Here is a 24,542-nt window from a genome sequence, read left to right as displayed (position 1 = left end):
ACTTTTTTTTTTTGCAAATTTGACTCATTTATCTATATAGTTTAGAAATGAGTCCTTTGTCAGATCACAAGTTGTAAAAATTGTTTCCCAATTTTCTATATTTCCTTTGATCTTGATTATAGTGGCTTTGTTTGGGCAAATGCCTTGTAATTTAATGTAATCAAAATTATCCAGTTTGACTTTTATGATGTTCTCTATTTCTTCCTTGGTCATAAGCTGCCCCCCTTTCCATAGATCTGACAGGTAAACTATTCTTTGTTCTCCTACTTTGCTTATAGTATTGTCTTTTATGTCTAAATCTTGCACCCATTTTGATTTTATCTTGGAGATGTTGGTCTAATCTAAGTTTCTGCCATTCAATCTTCCAGTTTTCTCAGTAGTTTTTAATTGAAGAGTGAGTTTTGATTTCAGAAACTGGGATTTTGGGGTTTGTCAACCAGCAGATTGCTCTAACCAATTCCTGCTGTCTCTTTTGCATCTAGTCTATTCCACTGATCCACCACTCTGTTTCTTAGTCAGACAGTTTTGATGACTGATGCTTTATAATGTAATTTTGAATCTGGTAGGACTAAGCCACCTTCTTTTGCATTTTTCCATTAAATCCCTTGATATTCTTAATTTTTTGTTTCTCCATATGAATTTACAATTTTTTCTAGCTCACTAAAGTAATTGTTTGGAAGTTTGATTGGTATGGCCTAAATAAGTAGTTTAATTTAGGTGTAATTGTCATTTTTATTATATTAGCTTGCCCTATCCATGAGCAGTTGACATTTGTCTAGTTATTTAGATACGACTTTATTTGTGTAAATAGTACTTTATAGTTGTTTTCATGGAATTTTGGAGTTTGGAGTTTGTCTTAGACTCCCAAGTATTTTATGCTGTCTGGCATTATATTAAATGGGATTTCTTTTTTTTATCCCTTGCTGCTGTATCTTGCTAGTAATAGAGCAATACTGAGGATTTATATGTGTTTATTTTGTATCCTAAAGTTGCTAATTGTTTCCAGTCGTTTTTTAAAATGATCTTTTAGGGTTCTTTAGGTAGAACATCATGTCATGTGCAAAGAGTGAGAGTTTTCTTTCTTCTTTCCCAATTCTAATTCCTTCAATTTCTTTTTCTTCTCTTATCACTAAGGCTATCATTTCTAATATAATATTGAATAGTAGTGGTGGTAATGGCTATCCTTGTTTCACCACTGACCTTATTGGGGATGCCTCTAGTTTATCCCCATTGCATATAATGCGGGTTAATGGTTTCAGACAGATACTACTTATCATTCTAAGGAACAATCCATTTATTCCTACATTCTCTAGTGTTTCTACTAGGAATGGGGGTTGTATTTTGTCAAAGGCTTTTTCAGCATATATTGAGATAATCATGATTTCTGTTGGGTTTGTTATTAATATAGTCAATTAAACTAACAGTTTTCCTAATATTGAATCAACTATGCATTACTGGGATAAATCCTGCTTGATTATAGTGTATTATCCTAGTGATAACTTGCTGTAATCACTTTCATTTTATTTATGATTTTTGCATCTATATTCATTAGGGAGATAGGTCTATAATTTTATTTCTCTGTTTTGACTCTTCCTAGTTTAGGTATCAGCACCATATTGGTATCTAGAAAGATTTAGACAGAGTTCCATCCTCACCTATTTTGCCAAAGAGTTTATATAGAATTGGAACCAATTAAATGTTTGTGAATCCATCTGGCCCTGGAGGTTTTTATTAGGGAGTTCAATAACGGTTTGTTGAATTTCTTTTTTCTGAGATAGGGTTATTTAAGTATTTAATTTCCTCTTCATTTAACCTGGGCAACTTATGTTTTTGTAAATATTTATTCATTTCATTTAGATCATCATATTTATTGGCATACAGTTGGGCAAAATAGTTCTCAATTAATACTTTAATTTCCTCCTCATTGGTGGTTTCATTTTTTATATTAGTAATTTGGTTTTCTTCTTTCTTTTTAAAAATCAAATTAACCATAGAGTTATCTAGTTTTATTGATTTTTTTCATAAAACCAACTCTTGATTTTATTAGTTCAATAGTTTTCTTGCTTTTCATTTTTATTAATTTCTCCTTTAATTTTTAGAATTTCTAATTTGGCATTTAATTGAGAATTTCTAATTTGTCCTTTCTCTAATTTTTTAATTGCATACTTAATTCATTGATTTCCTCTTTCTTTTATTCATGTAAGCATTTGGAGATATATCTCCTAATTACTACTTTGGCTGTATCCCATAAGTTTTGGTATGTTGTCTTGTTATTGGCATTGTCTAGGATAAAATCATTCATTTCTTTCTGTAATTCATTGTTTGAGTCACTCATTCTTTAAAATGAGGTTATTTAGTTTCCAATTGGTTTTAGGTCTATATCTCCTTGATTCATTATTGCACATGATTTCTATTGCATTATGATCTGAAAAGGAAGTATTCACTATTTCTAACTTTTTGCATTTACTTATGAGGTTTCTATGCCCTAGTGCATGATCAATTTTTGTTTGGGTGCCATGTACTGCAGAAAAAAAGGTATATTCCTTTCTATCACCATTCAAGTTTCCTTTCTTATCTCTTTTTAATGAGATCTATTTTTGCAGCTGCTTTGTCTGAGATAAGGATTGTTACCACTGCCTTTTTCACTTCAGTTGAAGCATAATTTATTCTGCTCCAACTTTTTATCTTTATGTATCTTTCTGCTTCAAATGAGTTTCCTGTAAGCAGCATAGTGTAGGATTCTAGTTTTTAATCCACTCTACTATCCACTTATGTTTTATGGGAGAGTTCACCCTTTTCATATTCAAAGTTATAATTACTAACTCTTTATTGCCCTCCTTGTTATCTTCCCTCCATCTGTACTTTTTCCCTTTTTCCAACTTAATACTATTTCCCAGTATTTTACTTTTGAATATACCTCCTTTAGCGTGTTTTCCCCCTTATATTTAATCCTCCTCCCCCTTTCTTTCCCCCTTCTTCTTTCCCTTCCTTCTCTCATTTCCTCTTTTCTTTTCCCTCTCCTTTTCCTCTCATAATATTTGAAAGGTAAGTTAAGTTTCTAAACTCAACTGTGTGTTTTGTGTGTGTTAATCCTTCTTTGAGTCAAATCTGATTAGAATAAGATTCAGGTGGTTCTCACCTGCTCCCTTCTTCCCCTCTATTGCAATAGGTCCTTTGTAACTGTTCATGTGGTGTAAATTACTCCATTCAATCTCCATCCTCCCATCTCTTTACTGTACCCCTTTTTAAGGAGATTATTTGTAGATCATTCTATCAGAGTCAAGGACAAGTAATGTGTAGCTATTACTTCTGGCTAAGTAAATTCTATTTAATAGAGTTATAATTCTTAAGATTTATGAGAATCTTTCTCCCAGGTGCATATAGCCAATTTCATCTTATTGGATAACTGTTTCCCCCCTTTTTACCTTTTCATGTATCTCTTGAGTCTCCTATTTGAAATACAAATTTTCTATTTAGTTCTTGTCTTTTCATCAGGAAAACTTGAAAATCTCCCATTTTGTTAAATGTTCATGTTTTTCCCTGGAAGAGAAGGCTCAATTTTGCTGAATAGTGAATTCTTGGCTCTATTCCAAGGTCCCTTGCTTTTCTAAGTATCATATTCCATGTCCTTCGATCCCTTAATGTTGATGTAGTCAAGTCCTGTGAAAACCTCACTGTAGCTCCTTGATATTTGAATTGTTTTTTTTTTGGCTGCTTGCAGGGTTTTCTCCTTTATATGATAGTTCTGGAGTTTGACCACAATATTCCTTGGTGTCTTCATTTTGGGATCCCTTTCAGGAGGGGATTGATGTATTCTTTCAATAACTATTTTGCCCTCTGGTTTCGGGATATCAAGGAAATTCTCCTTTACTATATTCTGAAGTATTACTACAAGCTTTTTTTTTTCCTCAAAGTTTTTGGAAAACCCATTGATTCTTAAATTATCTCTTCTGGATCTATTCTTCAATTCAGTTGTTTTGCCAATGGAGTATTTTACATTTTCTTCTTCTTTTTTTGATTTTATTTAACAGATTCTTGATCTCTCATGAAATTATTAGTTTCCACAGATTCTAGAGTCTTTTTTTAGAGAAGAATTTTCTTCATTTACCTGTTGCAACTCCTTTTGCAATTGAGCAATTCTATTTTTGAAGGAGTTTTCCATCTGCCCAGTTGTGTTTTTGAGAGAATTATCTTCTTTTTACACTTATCCAATTGTATTTTTGAAGGATATGTTTTCTGGTTGCAAGATGTTAATTTTCTCTAGCATGTGTAAATTTTCTCTTGCATTTCTTTTCTTAATTTTTCCATTTGATTTTTAAACTCTTTCCTGATCTCTTCTAAGATGTCTTTCTGTTCTGGAGACCAATTCATATTATCCTTTGAAGCTCTATTCTTCTCTGAGTTAGGATCCTTGTTTCAAGGTAACATTCAATGGACCCCACTTTCCTCTGGTCTTTCTTCATTTTGGGCCCTTTTCCTAGGATCCTGTGTTTGGGTAGGGACTGGTTGACAGACTGTTGGTGTTGAAATTCCTAGAGGCCTTGCTCACTGGGCATAGTAACTCCAAGTGGGCCAAACAGGAGGGGGTGCTAGAGACTTTCTCTGGAGTGTTACCTTGATTAGTGATTCACTGCCTAAACCTGGGGAGAGGATGGGATGGGGGAAGCTGCAGGATTTGGGTTATCCTTGAACAAAGTCAACTGGGCCCTTGGTCTATATAGTTAATCTACTTAATCCTCAATCAGCCTGTGGGATGATACCTGTTACCCATATCTGAGCATGGGCAGGTAGGAAGGCTGTTACTATGCTTGTTCTGGGAAGAATCAATTTCTCCCACTGGAATGGGGGGGACAGACTCAACTGGGGACTTTGCTGAAAACAGGGGGCATGTGGCCTTGGTCTTCCAGACCAGTGGAGCTGACTGGATTGATGTCTAGCTGCTCTGCTGGCACTCTCGCCCCATACAGTAAACTCTTTTGCACTGGATCTCTCTCTGCTGCTGCACACACAGCAAAGGCACACACAGCAAAGGCCTCTACTGCTGTTCTCAGGTTAGTCCCTGGGTCTCACCCCACCACTCTTGCACTGGCTCTTTACTCTCTGCCGCTGACTCACCCATGCTCCTCTGGGACAGACCTTGTTGGTAGATGTTCTTCTCCTCAGTTCTCTGGGTTTTGTGGATCCAAATTCTGTTTAAGAGGTTTAATTCTGAAGGAAAGCCAGGAGGGCTTCAGACAGTGCTTGGCTTCTTTCTGTCATCTTGGCCAGAACCAAAGTCACTATTTCCATTTTTAAAAATTGGGATTTTGCTTTTTTTTCTGAAACACCTTTCTTGGTCTCTCTGAACTTCTGAAGATCAAGAACAATCATCAAATTTAGCAGTAAAAGAAAGTACTGATCTTTTAAGATAAAATGAGCACATGAATTTTCAGTATAACCAAAGGGATTGCAGATCCCCAGACATTATTGCCTTACCTAGAAGACTAAAAATCCTTCTCATTTAGTCCAGAATAGATCTTGGCATTTACTCCCTTAGCATATGGAGAAGAAATGACCCCCAGGTAATTAAATAACTCAGTGTTTTATTACAGTGAAGATTTTATTTATTTATATTAACTTTTTCTGAACTGTTTCATGTTTAAGCTTTTTCAGTTTAAGAAGTGAACATTTTTATGTCAAAAATAGATTGGATGAATGATGAATAAAGCTGTGTGAATACAATTAAATTCAAACATTTATCACAAAGTAGAAAGTCATCAAATAGTACTGATTGAGGCTGACAATTTGTCATAGTCATTTCCAAATGAGAGGAAGATATGAGGAAGACTAAGGAAATAATATAATCAAAAGCAAAAATTAGTAAGTGAATGAAAATATTCAGCAAGAACAATCAAAGATTTTGTCTAGTACAATGGTGCTGTGAAAATCCTTTAATATCACATAAAAAAGAAGACAATGCAGAGGTTTTGAAGGGACAGATGACAGAAGTTTTTGCCAGGGACAGATCAGCTTAGCTCAGCGACAAATCCTAAACTATAGGGGAAGTTTCTCTAAGAATAGAGTCTCAAAGGAATCTATAAAGTTTGGCCAAAAATAGATTTCCTTTTGTTTCCTTGTCCTTATGACTAGTCTATACCATCGTTTGTGTAGCTGGGTCTTAGCATATTCATACAGAGCCAAGGAATATTAGAAAGCAATCCAGAGAAAATTGTCAATTTCCTTCCTTTCTCTTAATTTGCTTTCCTTTTCTTCCCCTCCCCAAAGCAACAACCCTTTCCCCCTACAGGGATTTTGAGAATTTAATAAGCATAATTGAAAATTCTTTATTCAGTGGTGGTACACCTCTCCCTATTTTAATTTGTATTATATAGCAATCCCATTAAGAACCTCAAAGACTAAACATATTTTTTTTTCCAAATAAAAATGTCCTTAGAAACCTAGTTTGAAATGATGTCCTTAGGAAACAGAATGAAGGAGCCACAATGTCTTAGGGAACCAAATATAATTATTTTTGACAAAACAAAAAAGATTTTTAATCAATAGCTAATAAAAATGAAATATGTAAGGTATAAAAGTATAAAATCAAGTCATGTCTTTTAATGGTGAAGATTTGTTACAGCTATTTTTTTGGTGGCAGGAGATAAAGAAGGTTGTCCATTTCCTGTTCTAGAGATTTTAAGCAGCTAGTCAAGCAGTAATCTCTTTTGAATAGTTCTAATGTGGTATTCTTAGAAGGGAATTGAGTGAATTTCTCATCTTTATATCCTGATGATGACATAAAAATGTTACAGTATTAAAGCTATCACAAAATAGGAATACTTACATTAAAAAAATCTCTCGTTTAGGATGAAACTCACCACAGTAAAAAGCTTCTATATTCATTTAGGATATTTGATTTTCCCTCTTATACATTTTGTTCTAAATGGAGGTAATTTTGGAATTGGATGAAATCTTGAAATACAAGAAAATTCAAACTCATCTTCTGTTTCAAAATAATCTTTTTTCAGGGCTTCTAAGTTGTATTTTATTTTTTCCCATCATTTCTTTTGATACTGTACATGCCTCTGAACGATGAAAAGAATGCAAATTACAATTGATAAATGTGTACAACTTTACATTTTCCAAAATAATTAGGATTATAAAAGAAATTTCTGCAGTGAAAATGTAATTCAATTTCTCCTTGTCTGCTATTCACATTTCTCAAAAACAAGATATAAAATTTTGATTAATAACACATGATCAGAAGTCTAACCAGTGTGGATAGAAGCTTCTTCTCTGAACTCAACCTGTAGAAGAAGATATACTTCCTTCTCATAGCAGTCCAGTTATAACCATCCCTGTGTTTTTCTGGGAATATACAAATTGTTGTTGAGAAAAAATGACAGATCCTGATAGAGGGTAAGTAAGTAGAGTGTAGGTAATTCTTTTTGTTCTTTAGTGGTTTTTAAGTTATGTCCAATTTTTCATGACCTCATTTGAAGTTTTTTTGGCAAAGATAGAGAAGTTGTTTGCCATTTCCCTCTCTAGCTCACATTATAGGTGAGGATACTAAGGCAAACAATGATGTGACTTTCTCATGGTTACATGCTTAGTAAATATCTGAGGCTGGATTTGAACTCAGGTTTTTCTAGATCATCTAGCTTCATTTGTTTTAGGTAAGGTAACTACTAAATGTTTATTGAATGATAAATTTAGAAGTTTGAGAAGGCAGAAAAGGCAAAAGCCCACTCTATCTTCATGTTTCAGACTGTCTGTCTTAGAGAAGAGAAATAATTTTGATTAAAATGTCAGTACATTTCATGTACTCTGCATTATATTTCCAAGAGACACATAAAATCTAGATAAACAATTATTACTAAGAATTACAATAGAAGATGTCAGAAAGAAGTCAGGAAGTTCCCAGAGCTCATCACAGTTTTCCTGAGAAACAACGTTAATCAAGTCCCTGAAAGGATTCTAGAATGACAGAACTCACAAAAACAAAACCAAAACACCCCCAAAACAGAGTAAATCAATATTCTAGTTGAAGATATCTTGAAAGGGTATTAGGAAATGGGTCTTTCACTTGGGTGGAAAGAGTGCAGCCCAGTGCAGGCAAGGTGCAGAGAAGCTCATGAGAGTTTCTTAGTCACCCCACAGATCAACAGTCAAGGCCACTTGGTCCTGGATCAACAGGCCAGCTGTGAGGCCTTTAGTCCCAGCACAGAAGGGAAATTGTGAGCCCCTAAACCTCAACCCAGAAGGCATTACTATGCAGAACCACTGTGGGGAAGCCACTAGTACCTGAAACCTCAGCAGGGGCTGTCAGTGAACTGGCCCCTGGCTTCCAGCACAAAAAGTATGGAACAGTGCCGTCACTACACTAGGAGTAGAGCTCAACTTTAAAACCCAAGAAATATACTAAAAAAAGATCAAAATACTTATTCATTGGAGGGCAAAGGACCTTAGATTACAACCAAGAATTTACTACCCTACAAAATTTAGTGTATTCTGTCAGAGGAAAAGATGGTTGCTCAACAAAATAGAGCACTTGCAAAATTTCCTGATAAAAGGACCAAAACAGAATAGAAAATTCAATCTTCAAATACAAGATTCAAAAGATGCACGAAAAGGTAAATGGAAAGACAAAACATACCCAAATGTTAGTCATGAATATTAAATTGTATACAACTCTACAAGGTAAGATAACATATGCAACTCTTTTTTTTTTTTTTTGGCAGGGCAAATGGGGTTAAGTGGCTTGCCCAAGGCCACACAGCTAGGTAATTATTAAGTAACTGAGACCGGATTTGAACCCAGGTACTCCTGACTCCAGGGCCGGTGCTTTATCCACTGCGTCACCTAGCCGCCCCCATATGCAACTCTTAAGAATTATATTTCTCTTATAATAGCTAAAGGACTGAATATAGTTGAAGAGATTAAATTTAGAGGATATAGGTATGGTTGGTTCTTGTCCTTTTATTGACAAAGATCAAAATGACATTATGATGTTTGAAACAAATTGCAGGGCATACCGCTGTGGCTGATCAGACCAATACAAGCTCAGAATGCTCTACCACAGGTCTTGCACAAATAGTCCAAGTAAACCTGGGGTGTTTACTCTAAACTTACGTGTTTCATGTTTCCTTTGACCTACTTCAATTCTGTCTTGCTTGAAGAGTTCAGCACTTTCTCTGATGGGGGCATCCTATGCTGGGAAATCCTGTGCCAATGTCTCCCATACCTAACAATCAATTGTAAAGATCTTAAAAGAGACCTTCAGAGTATCCCAGACTTAGAGTACTTAGAGGTTCTACAGTTAATTAAATTAGAACTGACTTACTAGACCCTTAGAGGTTTGTAGAGGTACAGAGGCGGAGTATGGGAACCTACTTTGAAGAGTTGAACCTAAAGATATTAGGAAGTGATCTTATCTTTTTGTTTGTTTCTGCAAGGTAATGGGGTTTAGTGACTTGCTCAAGGTCACACAACTAGATAATTTAAGTGTCTGAGACTAGATTTGAACTCAGGTCCTCTTAACTCCAGGGTTGGTGCTCTATCTACTGTATAACCTAACTGTTCCTGGAAGTGATCTTATCATAAACCACACTATAGTTAATGAGGATTTAAGTACTTTGATTGGTGAGCTAATGTGGTGGTGGGGGTGTGGGGGAGAGTATGTGTTTATAATTGGATGTAATTCATGATTCTTGAGAAGTGTATTTCTAATGAGATATAAGAGGGGAAGCATTGCTGCTTATCAATCAAATAAGCAATCAATTAAATTTTGATTGATTGTACTTTGATAGTATTTTAGAAACATTGAAAACTTAAAAAGAAGGCTAGGCATTAGTGAATAAATAACATCAGGTGAAGAGGCACAAAGACCTATTATAGTGGAAGAAAAGAAGGGAAGGTATTTATACTAAGTAAATACTATTCAATAGATTTGACCCAGAGAGAGAGAGAGAGAGAGAGAGAGAGAGAGAGAGAGAGAGAGAGAGAGAGAGAGAGAGAGAGAGAGAGTAAGATACGTTTCCAATTGGGTTTAAAAAAATCTATCCTACACTACTAGGAAGTAGGCGGGGGAGAGGGGAAAAGGGGAAGAAGGGACTGATAAAAGGAACATGAAGGTATAAATGAAAGCTAATTGAAAGTTAAAATTCAAAAGAAAAGTTGAAGGGGATAGGGAGCAAGACATTGGTGAGGAGGAATTAGAGGAAAGGAAAGAGAAAATTATAAATGGGGAAAGATAACATGGAGGGGGGCAGCTAGGTAGCACAGTGGATAAAGCACCGGCCCTGGAGTCAGGAGTACCTGGGTTCAAATCTGGGCTCAGACACTTACTAATTACCTAGCTGTGTGGCCTTGGGCAAGCCACTTAACCCCATTTGCCTTGCAAAAAAACAAACAAAAAAGATAACATGGAGGGAAATAATTAGTTATCTTAACCATAAATGTGAATGGGATGAACTCTTGCATGAAATGGAAGTGAATAGCAGAATGGATTAAAACCCAGAATCCTGCAAAATCTTTTTGCTTTTTTTTTTTTTTTTACAAGAAAGATATTTGAAGCAGAGAGATACACATGGGTAAAGGTAAAAGACTGGAGCAAAATATATTCTTCCGTCAAAGTTAAAAAAATCAGGGGTATCAATCTTAATCTCAGTCAAAGCAAATGTAAAAATAGATCTCATTAAAAGGGATAGGGAAGGAAACAACATCTTCTTAAAAGGCATCATAAGCAATGAAATTATAACATTGCTAAACATATATGCACCTAATGATATAGTGTCCAAATTCTTACAGGAGAAGCTGAATGAATTACAAAGAGACTTAGACAGCAAGTCTATGGAAATGGGGGGGGCACTCAACCTCCCTCTCTCAGAACTAGATAAATATAACCACAAAATAAAAAAAAAAGGAAATTAAGAAATTGAACGAAATCTTAGAAAACTTGGATGTGATAGACCTCTGGAAAAACTAAATGAGGATAGAAAAGAAAATATCTTTTTCTCTGTAGTGCATGGCACCAATACCAAACTGACCATTTACTAGGGCATAAAAATCTTACAAGCAAATGCAGAAAGGGAGAGTGCTCTTCAGATCATGATGCAATCAAAATCACATGTAATGAAATGTTGTGAAAGGATAAATCAAAAATTGAATTGGAAAGTAAATAACAATTTTAAAGAACAAACAACAAATCATAGAAATAATCATTTCATCCAAGAAAACAATAACAATGACATATCATACCAAAATTTATAGGATTCAGTCAAAGCAGTTTTTAGGGGAAATTTTATATCTCTTAATGACTATATGAATGAAATAGAGAAAGAAGAGATCAGTGAACTAGGTATGCATTGCTTAAAAAAGAACAAATTAAAAATCTCCAATTAAATACTAAATTAGAAATTCTGAAAATTAAGGAAGAGCTTAATAAAATTAAAAACAAGAAAACCATTATCCTAATAAATAAATTTAGATTTGGTTTTATGAAAAATCAATAAAATAGATAAATCTTTTATTAATCTGATTAAAAAAAGAAGAAAACCAAATTACCAGTATCAAAATTGCAAAGGGTGAACTCACCACCAATGAAGAGGAAATTAAAGAGATAATTCATAGCTATTTTGCCCTACTGTATGCCAATAAATTTGATAACCTGAATAAAATGGTTTAATATTTACAAAACTACAAACTTCCCAGATTAACCAAAGATGAAATAAAATTTTAAATAAACCCATTTCAGAAAACAGAAATTGAAGAAACCATCAATAAACTCCCTAAGAAAATGTCTCCAGGTTCAGATGGATTTACAAGTCAATTTCATGAAACATTTGAAGAAAAAATTAATTGCAATTCTAAATAAACTATTTAAAAAAATAGAAGAAAGGGTTCTGTCAAATTCATTTTTATGACACCAGTATGGTGCTGATACCTCAACCAGGAGCAACCAAAAGAGACAAAGAAAATTCTAGACCAAACTACCTAATGAACATTGATGGAAAAATCTTAAACATAATTTTAGCAAAGAGATTACAGCAAATTATTGCTAGGGTAAGACATCATGATTATGTAGGATTTATACCAATTAGGCAGGTTGTAGACAACATTAAATACTTGGAAATCTACCACCAAGACAAATCCAGAAACTGTATGAATACAATTAAAAAACACTTCTCACACAAATAAAGTCAAATCTAAGTAATTGGAAAAATGTCAATTGCTCATTGTTAGGTCAAGTTAATATAATAAATATGACAATTCTACCCAAATTAAATTACTTATTCATTGCCATGCCAATCAAATTATTACATAACCATTTTACCAAGCTAGAAAAAATAGTAATGATTTTTAAAAATCAAGAAAGATAAGTAGAAGAAAAATTGAGGGAAAAATGAGTGTTACCCAAGAGAGAGTCAACTCTAGAAAAGTTAGAAAAACAAGCAAATTTGAAAACTTAGAAAAGGAAACAAAAAATTAAGTGAAGAAAACAAATCCTTAAAGAATACAATTAGGCAAAAGGAAAAAGAAACTCTTTTAAAAAAAGATTTTATTTATTTTGAGTTTTACAATTTCCCCCTAATCTTACTTCCCTCCCCCCACCCCGCACAGAAGGCATTTTGTCAGTCTTTACATTGCTTCCATGGTATACATTGATCCAAATTGAATGTGATGAGAGAGAAATCATATCCTTAAGGAAGAAACATAAAGTATAAGAGATAGCAAGATCAGACAATAAGATATCACTTTTTTTTCTAAATTAAAGGTCCTTGGTCTTTGTTCAAACTCCACAGTTCTTTCTCTGGATACAGATGTTATTATCCATTGCAGAGAGCCCCGAATTGTCCCTGATTGTTGCACTGATGGAATAAGCATTTCTATCAAGTTGATTATCACCCCCATGTTGCTGTTAGGGTGTACAGTGTTTTTCTGGTTCTGCTCATCTCACTCAGCATCAATTCATGCAAATCCCTCCAGGCTTCCCTGAATTCTCATCCCTCCTGTTTTCTGATAGAACAATAGTGTTCCATGACATACATATATACCACAGTTTGCTAAGCCATTCCCCAATTGAAGGACATTTACTTGATTTCCAATACTTTGCCACCACAAACAGGGCTGCTATGAATATTTTTGTACAAGTGATGTTTTTACCCTTTTTCATCATCATCTCTTCAGTGTATAGGCACAGTAGTGGTATTTTTATTTTTATTTTTTTTAGTTTTTTGCAAGGTATTGGGGTTAAGTGGCTTGCCCAAGGCCACACAGATGGATAGTTATTAAGTGTCTGAGGCCAGATTTGAACTCAGGTACTCCTGACTCCAGGGCTGTTACTCTATCCACTGTATCATCTAGCTGCCCTCCCTCAGTAGCAGTATTGCTGGATCAAAGGGTATGCAAGTTTTTGTTGCCCTTTGGGCGTAGTTCCAAGTTTCTTTCCAGAAAGGCTGGATGAGTTCACAGCTCCACCAACAATGTAATAGTGTCCCAGATTTTCCATAACCCTTCCAACAATGATCATTATCCTTTCTGGTCATATTGGCCAGTCTGATCTACATAATTGGTTTTAGGTCTATATCTCCGTGGCCCAATATTGCATATGGTTTTGTCTGTGCAAAAGCCTTTTAATTTAATGTAATCAAAATCATCTAGTTTGTTTTTAGTGATGTTCTCCATCTTTTCCTTAGTCATAGACAGCTTCCCTTTGCATAGATCTGAGAGGTAAACTAGTCCTTGATCTTCTAGTTTGCTTATAGTATTGTTTTTTATGTCTAAGTTCCATGACCATTTGGATTTTATTTTGGTATAAGGTGTGAGGTGTGCGTCTAATCTAAGTTTCTTCTATACTAGCTTCCCATGTTTCTAGCAGTTTTTTTTTAATCAAAGAGAGTTTTTATCCAAATAGCTGGACTCTTTACATTTATCAAACAGCAGATTGCTCTAATCCTTTCCTGCTATTGCACCTAGTCTATTCCACTGGTCCACCATTCTATTTCTTAGCCATTACCAGACAGTTTTGATGACTGATGCTTTATAACATAATTTTAGATCAAATAGGGCTAAGCCACTTTCTTTTGAACTTTTTTTCATTAAATCCCTGGAAATTCTTGACTTTTTATTTCTCTATATGAATTTACTTACAACTTTTTCTAACTCATTAAAGTAATTTTTTGGAATTTTGACTGGTAGGTCACTAAACAGGTAGTTCAGTTTTGGTAGAATTGTCATTTTTATTATATTAGCTCGACTTATCCATGAGCAGTTGATGTTTTTCCAGTTGTTTAAATCTGATTTTATTTGTGTGAGAAGTGTTGTGTAATTGTTTTCAAAAAGTTTCTGAGTCTGTCTTGGCAATAAACTCCCAGGTATTTTTTAATGTCTGAGGTTACTTTGAATGGGATTTCAAATGGTATTTCTCTTTCTAGCACTTCCTGCTATATCTTGCTAGTCATACATAGAGAAGTTGAGGATTATGAGGGTTTGTTTTATATCCTGCAACTTTTCTGAAATTGATAATTGTTTCTGGGAGTTTTTTGGATAATTTCTTGGGATTCTCTAGGTATATCATCATGTCATCTGCAAAGAGTGAGAGTTTTGTCTTTTCCTTCCCAATTCTAATTCCTTCAATTTTTTTTCTTCTCTAATTGCTGAAGCTAACATCTCTAATACGATATTGTAGTAGTGGTGATAATGGGCATTGTTGTTTCACCCCTGATCTTACTGGGAATGCCTCTGGCCTCTCCCCGTTGAACATAATGCTTGTTGATGGTTTCAGATAGATGCTGCTTATTATTCTAAGGAACAGTCTATTTTTTCCTGCACTCTCTAGTGTTTTTAGTAGGAATGGGTGCTCTATTTTGTCAAAAGTTTTTTCAGCATCTATTGATATGATCATATAATTTCTGATAGTTTTGTGCTTGATATAATTGATTATACTAACAGTTTTCCTAATATTGAACCAACCCTGCATTCCTGGGATGAATCCTAATTGGTCAAAATGTATTATCACAGTGATAACTTGTAATGGTTTTGCTAAGATTTTATTTAAGATTTTTGCATTTATATTCATCAGGGAGATAGGTTCATAATTTTCTTTCTCTGTTTTAAATCTTCCTGGTTTAGGTATCAGCACCATATTGGTTTCACAGAAAGAATTATGCAGAGTTCCGTCTTCCCCTATTTTTCCAAAATATTTATATAAAATTGGAATCAATTGTTGCTTAAATGTTTGGTAGAATTCACTTGTGAATCTATCAGGCCCTGGAGATTTTTTTCTTAGGGAAGTTAATGATGGCTTGTTGAATTTCTTTTTCTGAGATAGGGTTGTTTAAGTATTTAATCTCCTCTTCATTTAACCTGGGCAACTTATATTTTTGTAAATATTCATTTCAATTAGATTTTCAAATTTATTGTCATAGAGTTGGGCAAAATAATTCTGAATTATCACTTTAATTTCCTCCTCATTGGTGTTGAGTTCACTTTTTTCATTTATGAGATTAGCAATTTGGTTTTCTTCTTTTTTTTAATCAAATAGAGCAGAAGTTTATCAGTTTTATTCATTTTTTTCATAAAACCAACTCTTGGTTTTATTAATTCAATAGTTTTTGTTTTTGCTTTTTATTAATTTCTCCTTTAATTTTTAGAATTTCTAATTTGGTATTTTATTGGGGGTTTTTAATTTGTTTTTCTCTAATTTTTTAGTTGCATATTTAGTTCATTGATTTCCTCTTTCTCTAATTTATTTATGTAAGCATTTAAAGACATAATATACCCCTGATAGCCACTTTGAGTGAATCCTATAGGTTTTGGTATGTTGTTTCATTATTGTCATTATCTAGGATGAATTAATTGTTTCTATAATTTGTTATTCACTCATTCTTTAAAATGAGGTTATTCAGTTTCCAATTAGTTCTAGGTCTATATCTCCATGGTCCAATATTACATATGGTTTTTATTGCATTGTGATCTGCGAAAGATGTATTCACTATTTCTGCCTTTCTACTGTTGATCATTAGGGTTTTTTTATGCCTTAGTACATGGTCAATTTTTGTAAAAGTGCTAAGTACTGCAGAGAAAAAGGTATATATTCTTTTCTATCCCCATTCAATTTCCTCCATACGTGTATCATATCTAGTTTTTCTAACAATTTATTTACCTCCTTAACTTCTTTCTTGTTTTTTTTTTATGATTCATTTTATCTAGATCTGAGAGCAGGTGGTTGAGGTCTCCCACTAGTAGAATTTTGCTGTCTATGTCTTCCTGTGGTTCTTTCAGCTTCTCCTCTAAGAATTTGGATGCTGTCCCATTGGATGCATATATATTCAGTGTTGAAATCACTTAATTATCTATGATACTTTTTAGGAGGATATAGTTTCTTTCCTTATCTCTTTTAATGATATCTCGCTTTGCAGCTACTTTGTCAGAGATAAGGATTGCTACCCCTGCTTTTTTCACTTCAGCTGAAGTAAAATATAATTTGCTCCAACCTTTTTATCTTTACTCTATATGTATTTCTCTGCTTATAATGAGTTTCTTATAAGCAGCATATTGTAGGATTCTGATTTTTAATTCACTCTGCTATCCGCTTATGTTTTAAGTAAGAAGTTCATCCTATTCACATTCAAAATTATAATTACTTACTCTTTATTGGCCTCCATGCTATCTTCCCTCTCTTTGTATTTTCCCTTTCCCCCCTTATCCATATTCCCCAGTATTTTCTTTCTGAATACCACCCCCTTCAGTGTGTTTGCCCTCCTATATCCACCCCCATCCTGAAAGTAACTCTTTAAATATAGAATTAATCAAATGGAAAAAGAGATACAAAAGATAACTGAAAAAATTCTTAAAAATGATTTTATGAGACATCAAGAATCAGTCAATTTTTTTTTTAGGTTTTTGCAAGGCAAATGGGGTTAAGTGGCTTGCCCAAGGCCACACAGCTAGGTAATTATTAAGTGTCTGAGACCTGATTTGAACCCAGGTACTCCTGACTCCAGGGCCGGTGCTTTATCCACTGAGCCACCTAGCTGCCCCCAGTCAAATATTTTTAAATGATTAAAACAGATTTAGCAATTATTGGGCTATCTTAGAATTTTGATTAAAAAAAAGAACTTCTACATCAACTTGAAAGAAATTATCAAGGAAAATTGCCTTGAAATCTAAGAAAAAGAAGGTAAGGTTTTCATTTAAAGAATCCACCATTCACCCCTGAGATTCCAAAATGATATTTCAAGGGATATTGAAGCAAAATATTATAATTATCAGATCAAGAAGAAAATACTGTAACCAAATAGAAAGAAACAATTTAAATACCAAATAGCTACAGGCAAGATTATATAGCATTTAGCAACTTCAACAACAAAGTGTTGTGGGACCTGGAATATGATACTCTGGAGGGAAAAGGAGCTTGAATATCAGCCAAGAATCCACTATTCAGCAAAACTGAGCATTTTTTTTTCAGGGAGAAAGATGGATATTCAATGCAATAGGATATTTTCAAAGTTTCTTGATGAGAAGTCCAGAGTTGAACAGAAAACTCATTCTTCAAATATGAGACTCTAGAGATGCAAAAAAGATAAACAAGAAAGAATAAAAATATTATTTAATACGATTTAGTTGTTTACATCCCTATAAATAAACACAATTCTTATAACTCTTGAGAACTGTATCTTTATTGAAGGAGTATATTTGATGAGTGTGGCATAGGTTTATTTTGATGTGATGAAATAAAATTATTATGGCATAAAATAAAACCACACAAATCATCAACATTTCTATATATTAACAATAAAGCCCAGTAGTGAGAGATAGAAAGAGAAATTTCATTTAAAATGACTGTAGACAATATAAAGCATTGGGGGTCTACTTGCCAAGACACACCCAGGAATTATATGAACACAATTACAAAACCCTTTTCAGGCAAAAAGTCATATCTAAACAATTTGAAAAATGGCAGTTATCCATGAGGAGGCCAAGGTAATATAATATAAATGGCAATTCTACCTAAATAAATTATTTATTCAGTGCCTTCCCATACAAAAAAATCATGTTACATAGCTGAAAAAAACAGCAACAAAATTCATCTGTAGGAAGAAAAGATCAAGAATATCAAGGGGGTTAATAAAAAAATGCACAAGAATACCAGCATAATCATTAAACTTTGAGTTCCATGTTCTCTGCCTTCTTCCTACCCTACAAGTCCTCATTGATAAAACAAGTTATTTGATATAGGTTAAAAATGTGTAACCATGCAAAATGTTACCATAATAGTCATGTTGTGAAAGTAAATATAACCTCTACTTCACCACCCCCCAAAAGAGAAATCTCAATTAAAAAAAAAGAAAAAAGTTTGCTTCAATTTGTAATCAGAAACCATCAGTTTTGTCTGAATAGTATTCTTTATCATAAGTCCTTCAAAGTTAGCTTGGGTCAAGAATTGCTGAGAAAAGGCAAGTCATTCACAACTGATTACTTTGCATATAATATGCACAGTTACTTTGCATATAATATGTTTCCCATTGCATCTGCTCATGTAAGTCTTTCCAGGTTTTCCTGAGAACATCCTGTTCATTCATTCTTTCTTTTTTTAAAGGTTTTTGCAAGGCAAATGGGTTTAAGTGGTTTGCCCAAGGCCACACAGCTAGGTAATTATTAAGTGTCTGAGGCTGGATTTGAACCCAGGTACTCCTGACTCCAGGGCCGGTGCTCTATCCACTGTACCACCTAGCCACCCCCATTATTTTTTATAATAAAGAGTATTCCATCATAATCACATACGATAGTTAATTCAACTGTCCCCCAACTGATGGGTATTCCCTCAATTTCCAGTTCTTTGCCACTAGGAAAGAGCTGCCATAACTATCCTTATACATATAGATCCTTTTCCTTCCTGCTTTTTAGAGTAAGAATGAATTTATAGAACTTTTGGGCAAAGCTCCAAATTGATACAGAATTGTTGAATCATTACACAAATTTCAGCAGTGCCTTAATGTCTCATTTTTTCCTTATTCTCTCCAAAATTTTTTCCCATGGTTACTATTGCTAACTCTATTTCCCGCCAACCTATTCCCCCACCTCCATTTATTCTATTCTCTCTCTTCTTTCATCCTGTCCCTCCTCAGAAGTATTTGACATCTAACTATTAGCTCCCACAATCTTCCTTTCCTTCTGTCACTTCCCCATTATGTTGGTGTCATAAAAGGAGTTTGATAAACTATTTTTAAAAATTGGAGAGAAAGGTGTTTTATGTAGAATAGAAATTAATTGTTACTTAAATGTTTGGTAGAATTCACTTGTAAATCCATCTGGACCTGGAGACTTTTTCTTAGGGAGTTTATTGATGGTTTCTTCAATTTCTTTTTCTGAAATGGGGTTATTTAAGTAATCTATTTCCTCTTCTGTTAATCTGGGCAGTTTGTATTTTTGTAAATATTCATCCATTTCACTCAAATTGTCCAATTCTTTGGCATACAGTTTGGCAAAGTAGCTCTTAATTATCTCTTTAATTTCCTCCTTATTGGTGGTTAGTTCAACCTTTTCATTTTTGATACTGGTTATTCCTTTTTATCGCTCCCTTTTCCCCTTATCTTCCCCTTTCCCAGTCCCCCCACTTTATCCATAGATTGTTAGATTTTTAAACCCAAGTGGGAATGTATCTTATTTTCTCACTGGGCTAAATCTATTGAATAGAATTTACACAGCATTCAGATTCTCCCTTCTTTCCCCCTAAATTATAAATCTTTGTGCCTCTTCCCTTAGTGCTCTAATATGCTTGATAAGTTCCAATTGTTATCAAGATATCATCACAGATTGTTTACTTGATTGTTTGATAAGCAGCATTGACTCAAATTGCAACAAATTATATTTATAATCATTTTTTAACCTTACCCCCTTTTCAAGTATCTTTCAAGTACACATAATCCTTTTCAGAAGCCATAATATCCTCTAAAGCCATATCATTTCTTGAACTATTTGTGACCCTTGCCCCTGCCCCATTTTCTTTCCCACTTTACTCTTAACTCCTTGTTAAGTGAAGCAGCCTGATCTAATTAACTGAAAGTGTCTTGAAGATCTCTAAGTACTGGGAGGCTCTGGGATTGCAAAGTAATAGAGACACTGTCTCAGGTCCTTGAAGCTTATGATGTTCTCATTACATAAGGTGCTGAGCACCTTGTGATTAAAGCCAGTCAGAGTGTAATGAGATACTTAAGTTCAAGTTGACACTTCTGCTTTTTTCAGGGGTTTTTAATTTCAACCATAGTGACATTATCTTGGACCTCTTCAATTGAGGCACAAGACCAATTAAACCTATTCTTTTCAATTATATTCTACCCTCAAATTATTTTTAGAGAAGTAAAGTTCTGATGAGTTAAAATTGTTATATCTTCCCTTTTAGTGACCAACATTTGTTTGAAACAGTTTTGTTTTTTCAGTTCCCTTTTTCATTTACTTTTTTAAAATTTCACTTCCATTGTGCATTTAGCAATCGAATTCTCTGTTCAGTACTGATGTTTGTGTCAGGAAATTCTGGAAGTTCTGTATTTCACTAAACATCTTTCTTTTCCCCTGACAATATATGCTGAATTTTGCAGGGTAGTACATTCTGGGTTGTAATCCCAGGTTTTTAGCTGTCTGAAATATGTTATTCCATTTCTTCTGATCCTTTAATGTTGAGGCTGATAGGTCCTATGTTAGTCTGATTGTGTTCCCTTTGTATTTGAATTGTTTTCCTTTTGTTGTTTGCAGTATTCTCCCTTTTATTTGAGGGTTCTGGAATTTGGCTATTACAGCCCTTGGAGTTTTTACCTGGGGTCTTTTTCTGGAGGGGTTCTGTGGATTATTTCAATTGTTATCTTGTTCTAGTAGATTGAGGCAGTTTCCCCTTATAATTTCCTGCATGATGTTTTCCGGGTTCTTCTTCTGATCCAGGCTTTCTAGTTGATCCAGGCTTTCCATGATTCATATGGATCTGTTTTCCAGGTCATTCATTTCCTCTAGAAAGTACTTTACATTTTCTTCATTTTTTTCAGTGTTTTTATTTTGTTTGATGGAATCTTGTAGTCTTGTAGATTCATTGTTTTCTAAATGTTCAGTTCTAGTTTTTAGAATTTTATTTTCTTCAATTTCCTTTTGTGTTTCCTTTTTTAAAGGTGTTGAATTCTCTGGTCAAGTTTTCACAATTTTCCTGCATGCATGGTTTTCATTTCTTTTTTCCATTTTTCTTCTTCCTCTTTTCTTTGTTTTTTTTAGGTTCTTTTTTGAGCTCTTTGATGAGCTTTTATATTTGAATCTAATTTATAGACTCTTTTGATACTTCTCTTTGAGTGATGTTTCACAGCTTTCTTCTTCAGACATGGTAGTGCTGTCATCTTCAACTGTGAAGTATTCTTCTGTACTGAATGCTCTTTAAACTTTTTTGCTCATCTTACAGTCTGCTCCTGGGGAATATGGAATATAGATCGAAACTTTTATTTTGCTGGGGCTAGAGTATGATCCCTGCCTTGTTGTTGGTCAAGATATTGCCTATGCAGTCCAGGCCTTGCCTTTGCAGAGGTTTATTTTTGTTTTGTTTTTTCCCCCCCTCCTTTATGTCTAGGTTCTGACTTAACAGAGGATTGTTCCCAACTCAGTCCTATCTTTTACCCTGGAATTTCTAGGTTCAGACTTTGTTTGGGGTTGGGTTCCTCTCTGCTGGCTTGCTATCCAGCTACTGGGACTTCTATTATTATTAAGTTATGTCTAAAAGCCTCTTGCTAACTTTCCCACCTCCTGGACTTTTCTTTCCTTTTTACCCCAAAGAGACATCTCTTCACTGAAGATCCACAATGTCTGCAGTAGAAAACTTCTTTGAATCTTCTCATTTTCTTGGTGGAATCTGTCATGTGAAGGTCAGAGTAGAGGCTTCACATATCTTTGGTAGGAAAGGGCTCAGGGAACTTGTTAGCTTCACCACCATCTTGACTTCACCCTGGAAGTCTCTGAGCCAGTTTCAATGAGAGTAAGGTTCATTCACTTTCAACTCCATTCTCTCCCACTGCAAAAACTTTTTCTTACCTCTTTTATGTGAAATAACCCATTCTTCCACACCCTCTTCTTTTCTCTCAGTACATTGTCTCTCATCCCTTGACTTTATTTTAAAAATATATTATTCCTTTATATTAAACTCTTACCTGTACCATGTATGTATATATATATATATATATATATATTCTCCATACTGCTCTAATAAATGAGAAAGTTCATATGAGTTAACAGCATCATCTTCCCATACAGAAATATAAACAATTCAAGAGCAATAAGCCCATTATAATTTGCCCTTCCTCTTTACCTTTTTTATGCTTTACTAGAGTTTCATATTTGAAGATCAAATTTTTTATTTATTTCTGTTCTTTTCATCAGGAAATTTTAAAAGTTCTTTATTTCATTAAAGGTCTATCTTTATCATTGAAAAAGTATGTTCAGTTTTTCTGGGTAGCTGATCCTTGGTTTAATCCAAGCTCTTTTGCTTTCTGGAATATCATATTCAAAATTCAATGAATTCTTAATGTAGAAATGCTAAGTTTTGTGACTCTACAATAATTGTGTTATTTCTTTCTGGCTGCTTGCAACATTTTCTCCTTGACCTGGGAACTCTGAAATTTGACTATAATATTCCTGGCTGTTTTCATTTTAGGATCTTTTTCAGGGGGTTATTGGTAGATTCTTTCAATTTCTATTTTCCTCTTTGCTTCTAGAATATCAGAGCAGTTTTTCTTGATAACTTTTTAAAAGATGATATCTAGGCTCTTTTTTTGATCATAGATTTCAAACAGTTCAATAATTTTTAAAATTATCTCTCCTGAATCTGTTTTCTTGGTTAGTTGTTTTTCCAATGAGATATTCTCATGATTTTGTTTTTATCATTTTTTGATTTCTCAAAGTCAAGTTTCCTTTTGACTATTTCTATATTTTAAGAAATTATTTTCTTCAGTGAGATTTTGTATTTCTTTTTATATTTGATCAATTTTGTTTTTTAAAGTATTCTTCACCTCACTGGGTTTTTTTTTTTTTTTTGGACTTCTTTGTCCATTTTGCCCAGTCTGGTTTTTAAGATAATATTTTCTTTAAGATTTTTGATCTCTGCCTTATTAACTGCTTATTCAGTTTTCATGATTTTTCCACATCATCCTCATTTCTCTTCTCATTTTTTTCTCTACCTCTCTCACTTAATTTTTAAAAATCCTTTTTGAGCTCTCTCTCTCATGACTTGAGAGCAATCTATATTTTTCATGGAGGCTTTGAATGTAGAATGTAGAAACTCTGATCTTTTTCTTCTGTTGTTTGCTCATTTACACTGCCTATGACTTGATTTTAACTCTTTGTTAAAGTAGGGTTCTGCTTCCAGGGTAGAGAGTGTACTATCCCAACTTTTGGGGTTTATTGAAGTTATTGCAGAGATACTTCTAGTGATCTGCAAGCTTTCAATCCTTTCCAGGACTTATGATCCAAGATTTGTCTACTCTCCTGGCCTGTGCTCTTGTCTGTGGGTGACCACAAGCATTTCTTTCCACCCTGAAGCTGTGAGGAGGATCTCTGCTCCACTGCAGCAATAAGTTCTATTATGCGTCTGCTCCTTTTCTTGGGACTAGACCCAAGATTGGGATCCAAGACTGTTACCTGGATGAGAGTATGGACAAAGCAACAGTATCCCATCTCAGTGGTAGTGAAGAGACCCTTTTAATCTACTTCTGCCCTCCCCCGCCTTACTGTTTCTGGGCTGAGAGCTCTGGAAGCAGCAGCCACTGTTTTGTGACTTCCAAAGACCTGTTCCTGGTCTCCTGGGGTCAGTGTGCTGATTCTAAAGTCTGAGCTGGACTCTGTTCCACCTTCACCCTGGTGGCAGACTTTTCCTGTAGACCTTCCAATTTGTCCTTTGCAGTCTCTAGATTGAGAGGTCTGGAAATCACCAAAGCTACCACTAACCCAATTTTCCCTTTGTCTGATCCTGGATAAATTTCATTTTTTCCTCTCCTTTAAGAGGAGAGGAAAGAATAAGACCTTGACTGTCATTATCTTTACTGTGAATAAAGGAATGTCCTAGCGAATATTGAAGAAATCAGAGACTGTTGCTGAATTTCTCTCATAGATTAATCATTGCCAAACTCTTCCATCTTCTCAATGTTTAAAATCTTAGGCAATTTACATCCCATTTCAATATACAGTTGCACGATACACAGAAAAATCCATTCCCAAAAGACAGCTGCCCAAAATTACACTGGCTTATGGGGGGGGGGTAGGAGGGGAAGGTGCACCTGCTCGCAATTTTTTTTCTCCTTCTTTTGAAGATATTTGCCTCTATGACCAGCATTATAATAAGACAGCCAATGAAAATTTCAAATCAGAAATTCTGATTCACTTTGTCTATTCTATGTCAGCAATTGCAAGAAAAACTGATAATATTTAAGTTTATCACTTTTGAATTGCTCTCATGCTTTCTCCACAGGATCTATTATAAAAAACTTTTTTTTATTTTTGAGCAATCCATGACATTCTCCTTCAAATAACTTTATAGTTAT

At 34.3% G+C, this 24,542-nt stretch overlaps 1 protein-coding gene across 2 annotated transcripts in view; it reads right to left on the bottom strand.

Moving 5' to 3' along the window:
• The window catches only part of LOC141512916 (complement factor H-related protein 3-like), a 133,607-nt gene that overhangs the window by 52,092 nt on the left and 56,973 nt on the right, over positions 1-24,542 (bottom strand). Inside the window, exon 9 of one of the 2 annotated variants that reach the window (XM_074222277.1) lies at positions 13,120-17,546. The exons of the other annotated variant lie outside the window; for it this stretch is intronic. Coding sequence (XP_074078378.1) covers positions 17,533-17,546 — 14 coding nt within the window. The 3' untranslated portion in view covers positions 13,120-17,532. Of the gene's footprint in view, positions 1-13,119; positions 17,547-24,542 lie in introns of those variants that run through there. 2 annotated transcript variants of the gene reach the window in all.

Source organism: Macrotis lagotis, chromosome 2 (assembly GCF_037893015.1).
Source record: "Macrotis lagotis isolate mMagLag1 chromosome 2, bilby.v1.9.chrom.fasta, whole genome shotgun sequence".
Lineage (NCBI taxonomy): Eukaryota > Metazoa > Chordata > Mammalia > Peramelemorphia > Peramelidae > Macrotis > Macrotis lagotis.
The sequence above is the reverse complement of the archived record's forward strand: the minus strand, read 5'-3'. Positions and strand labels throughout refer to the sequence as shown.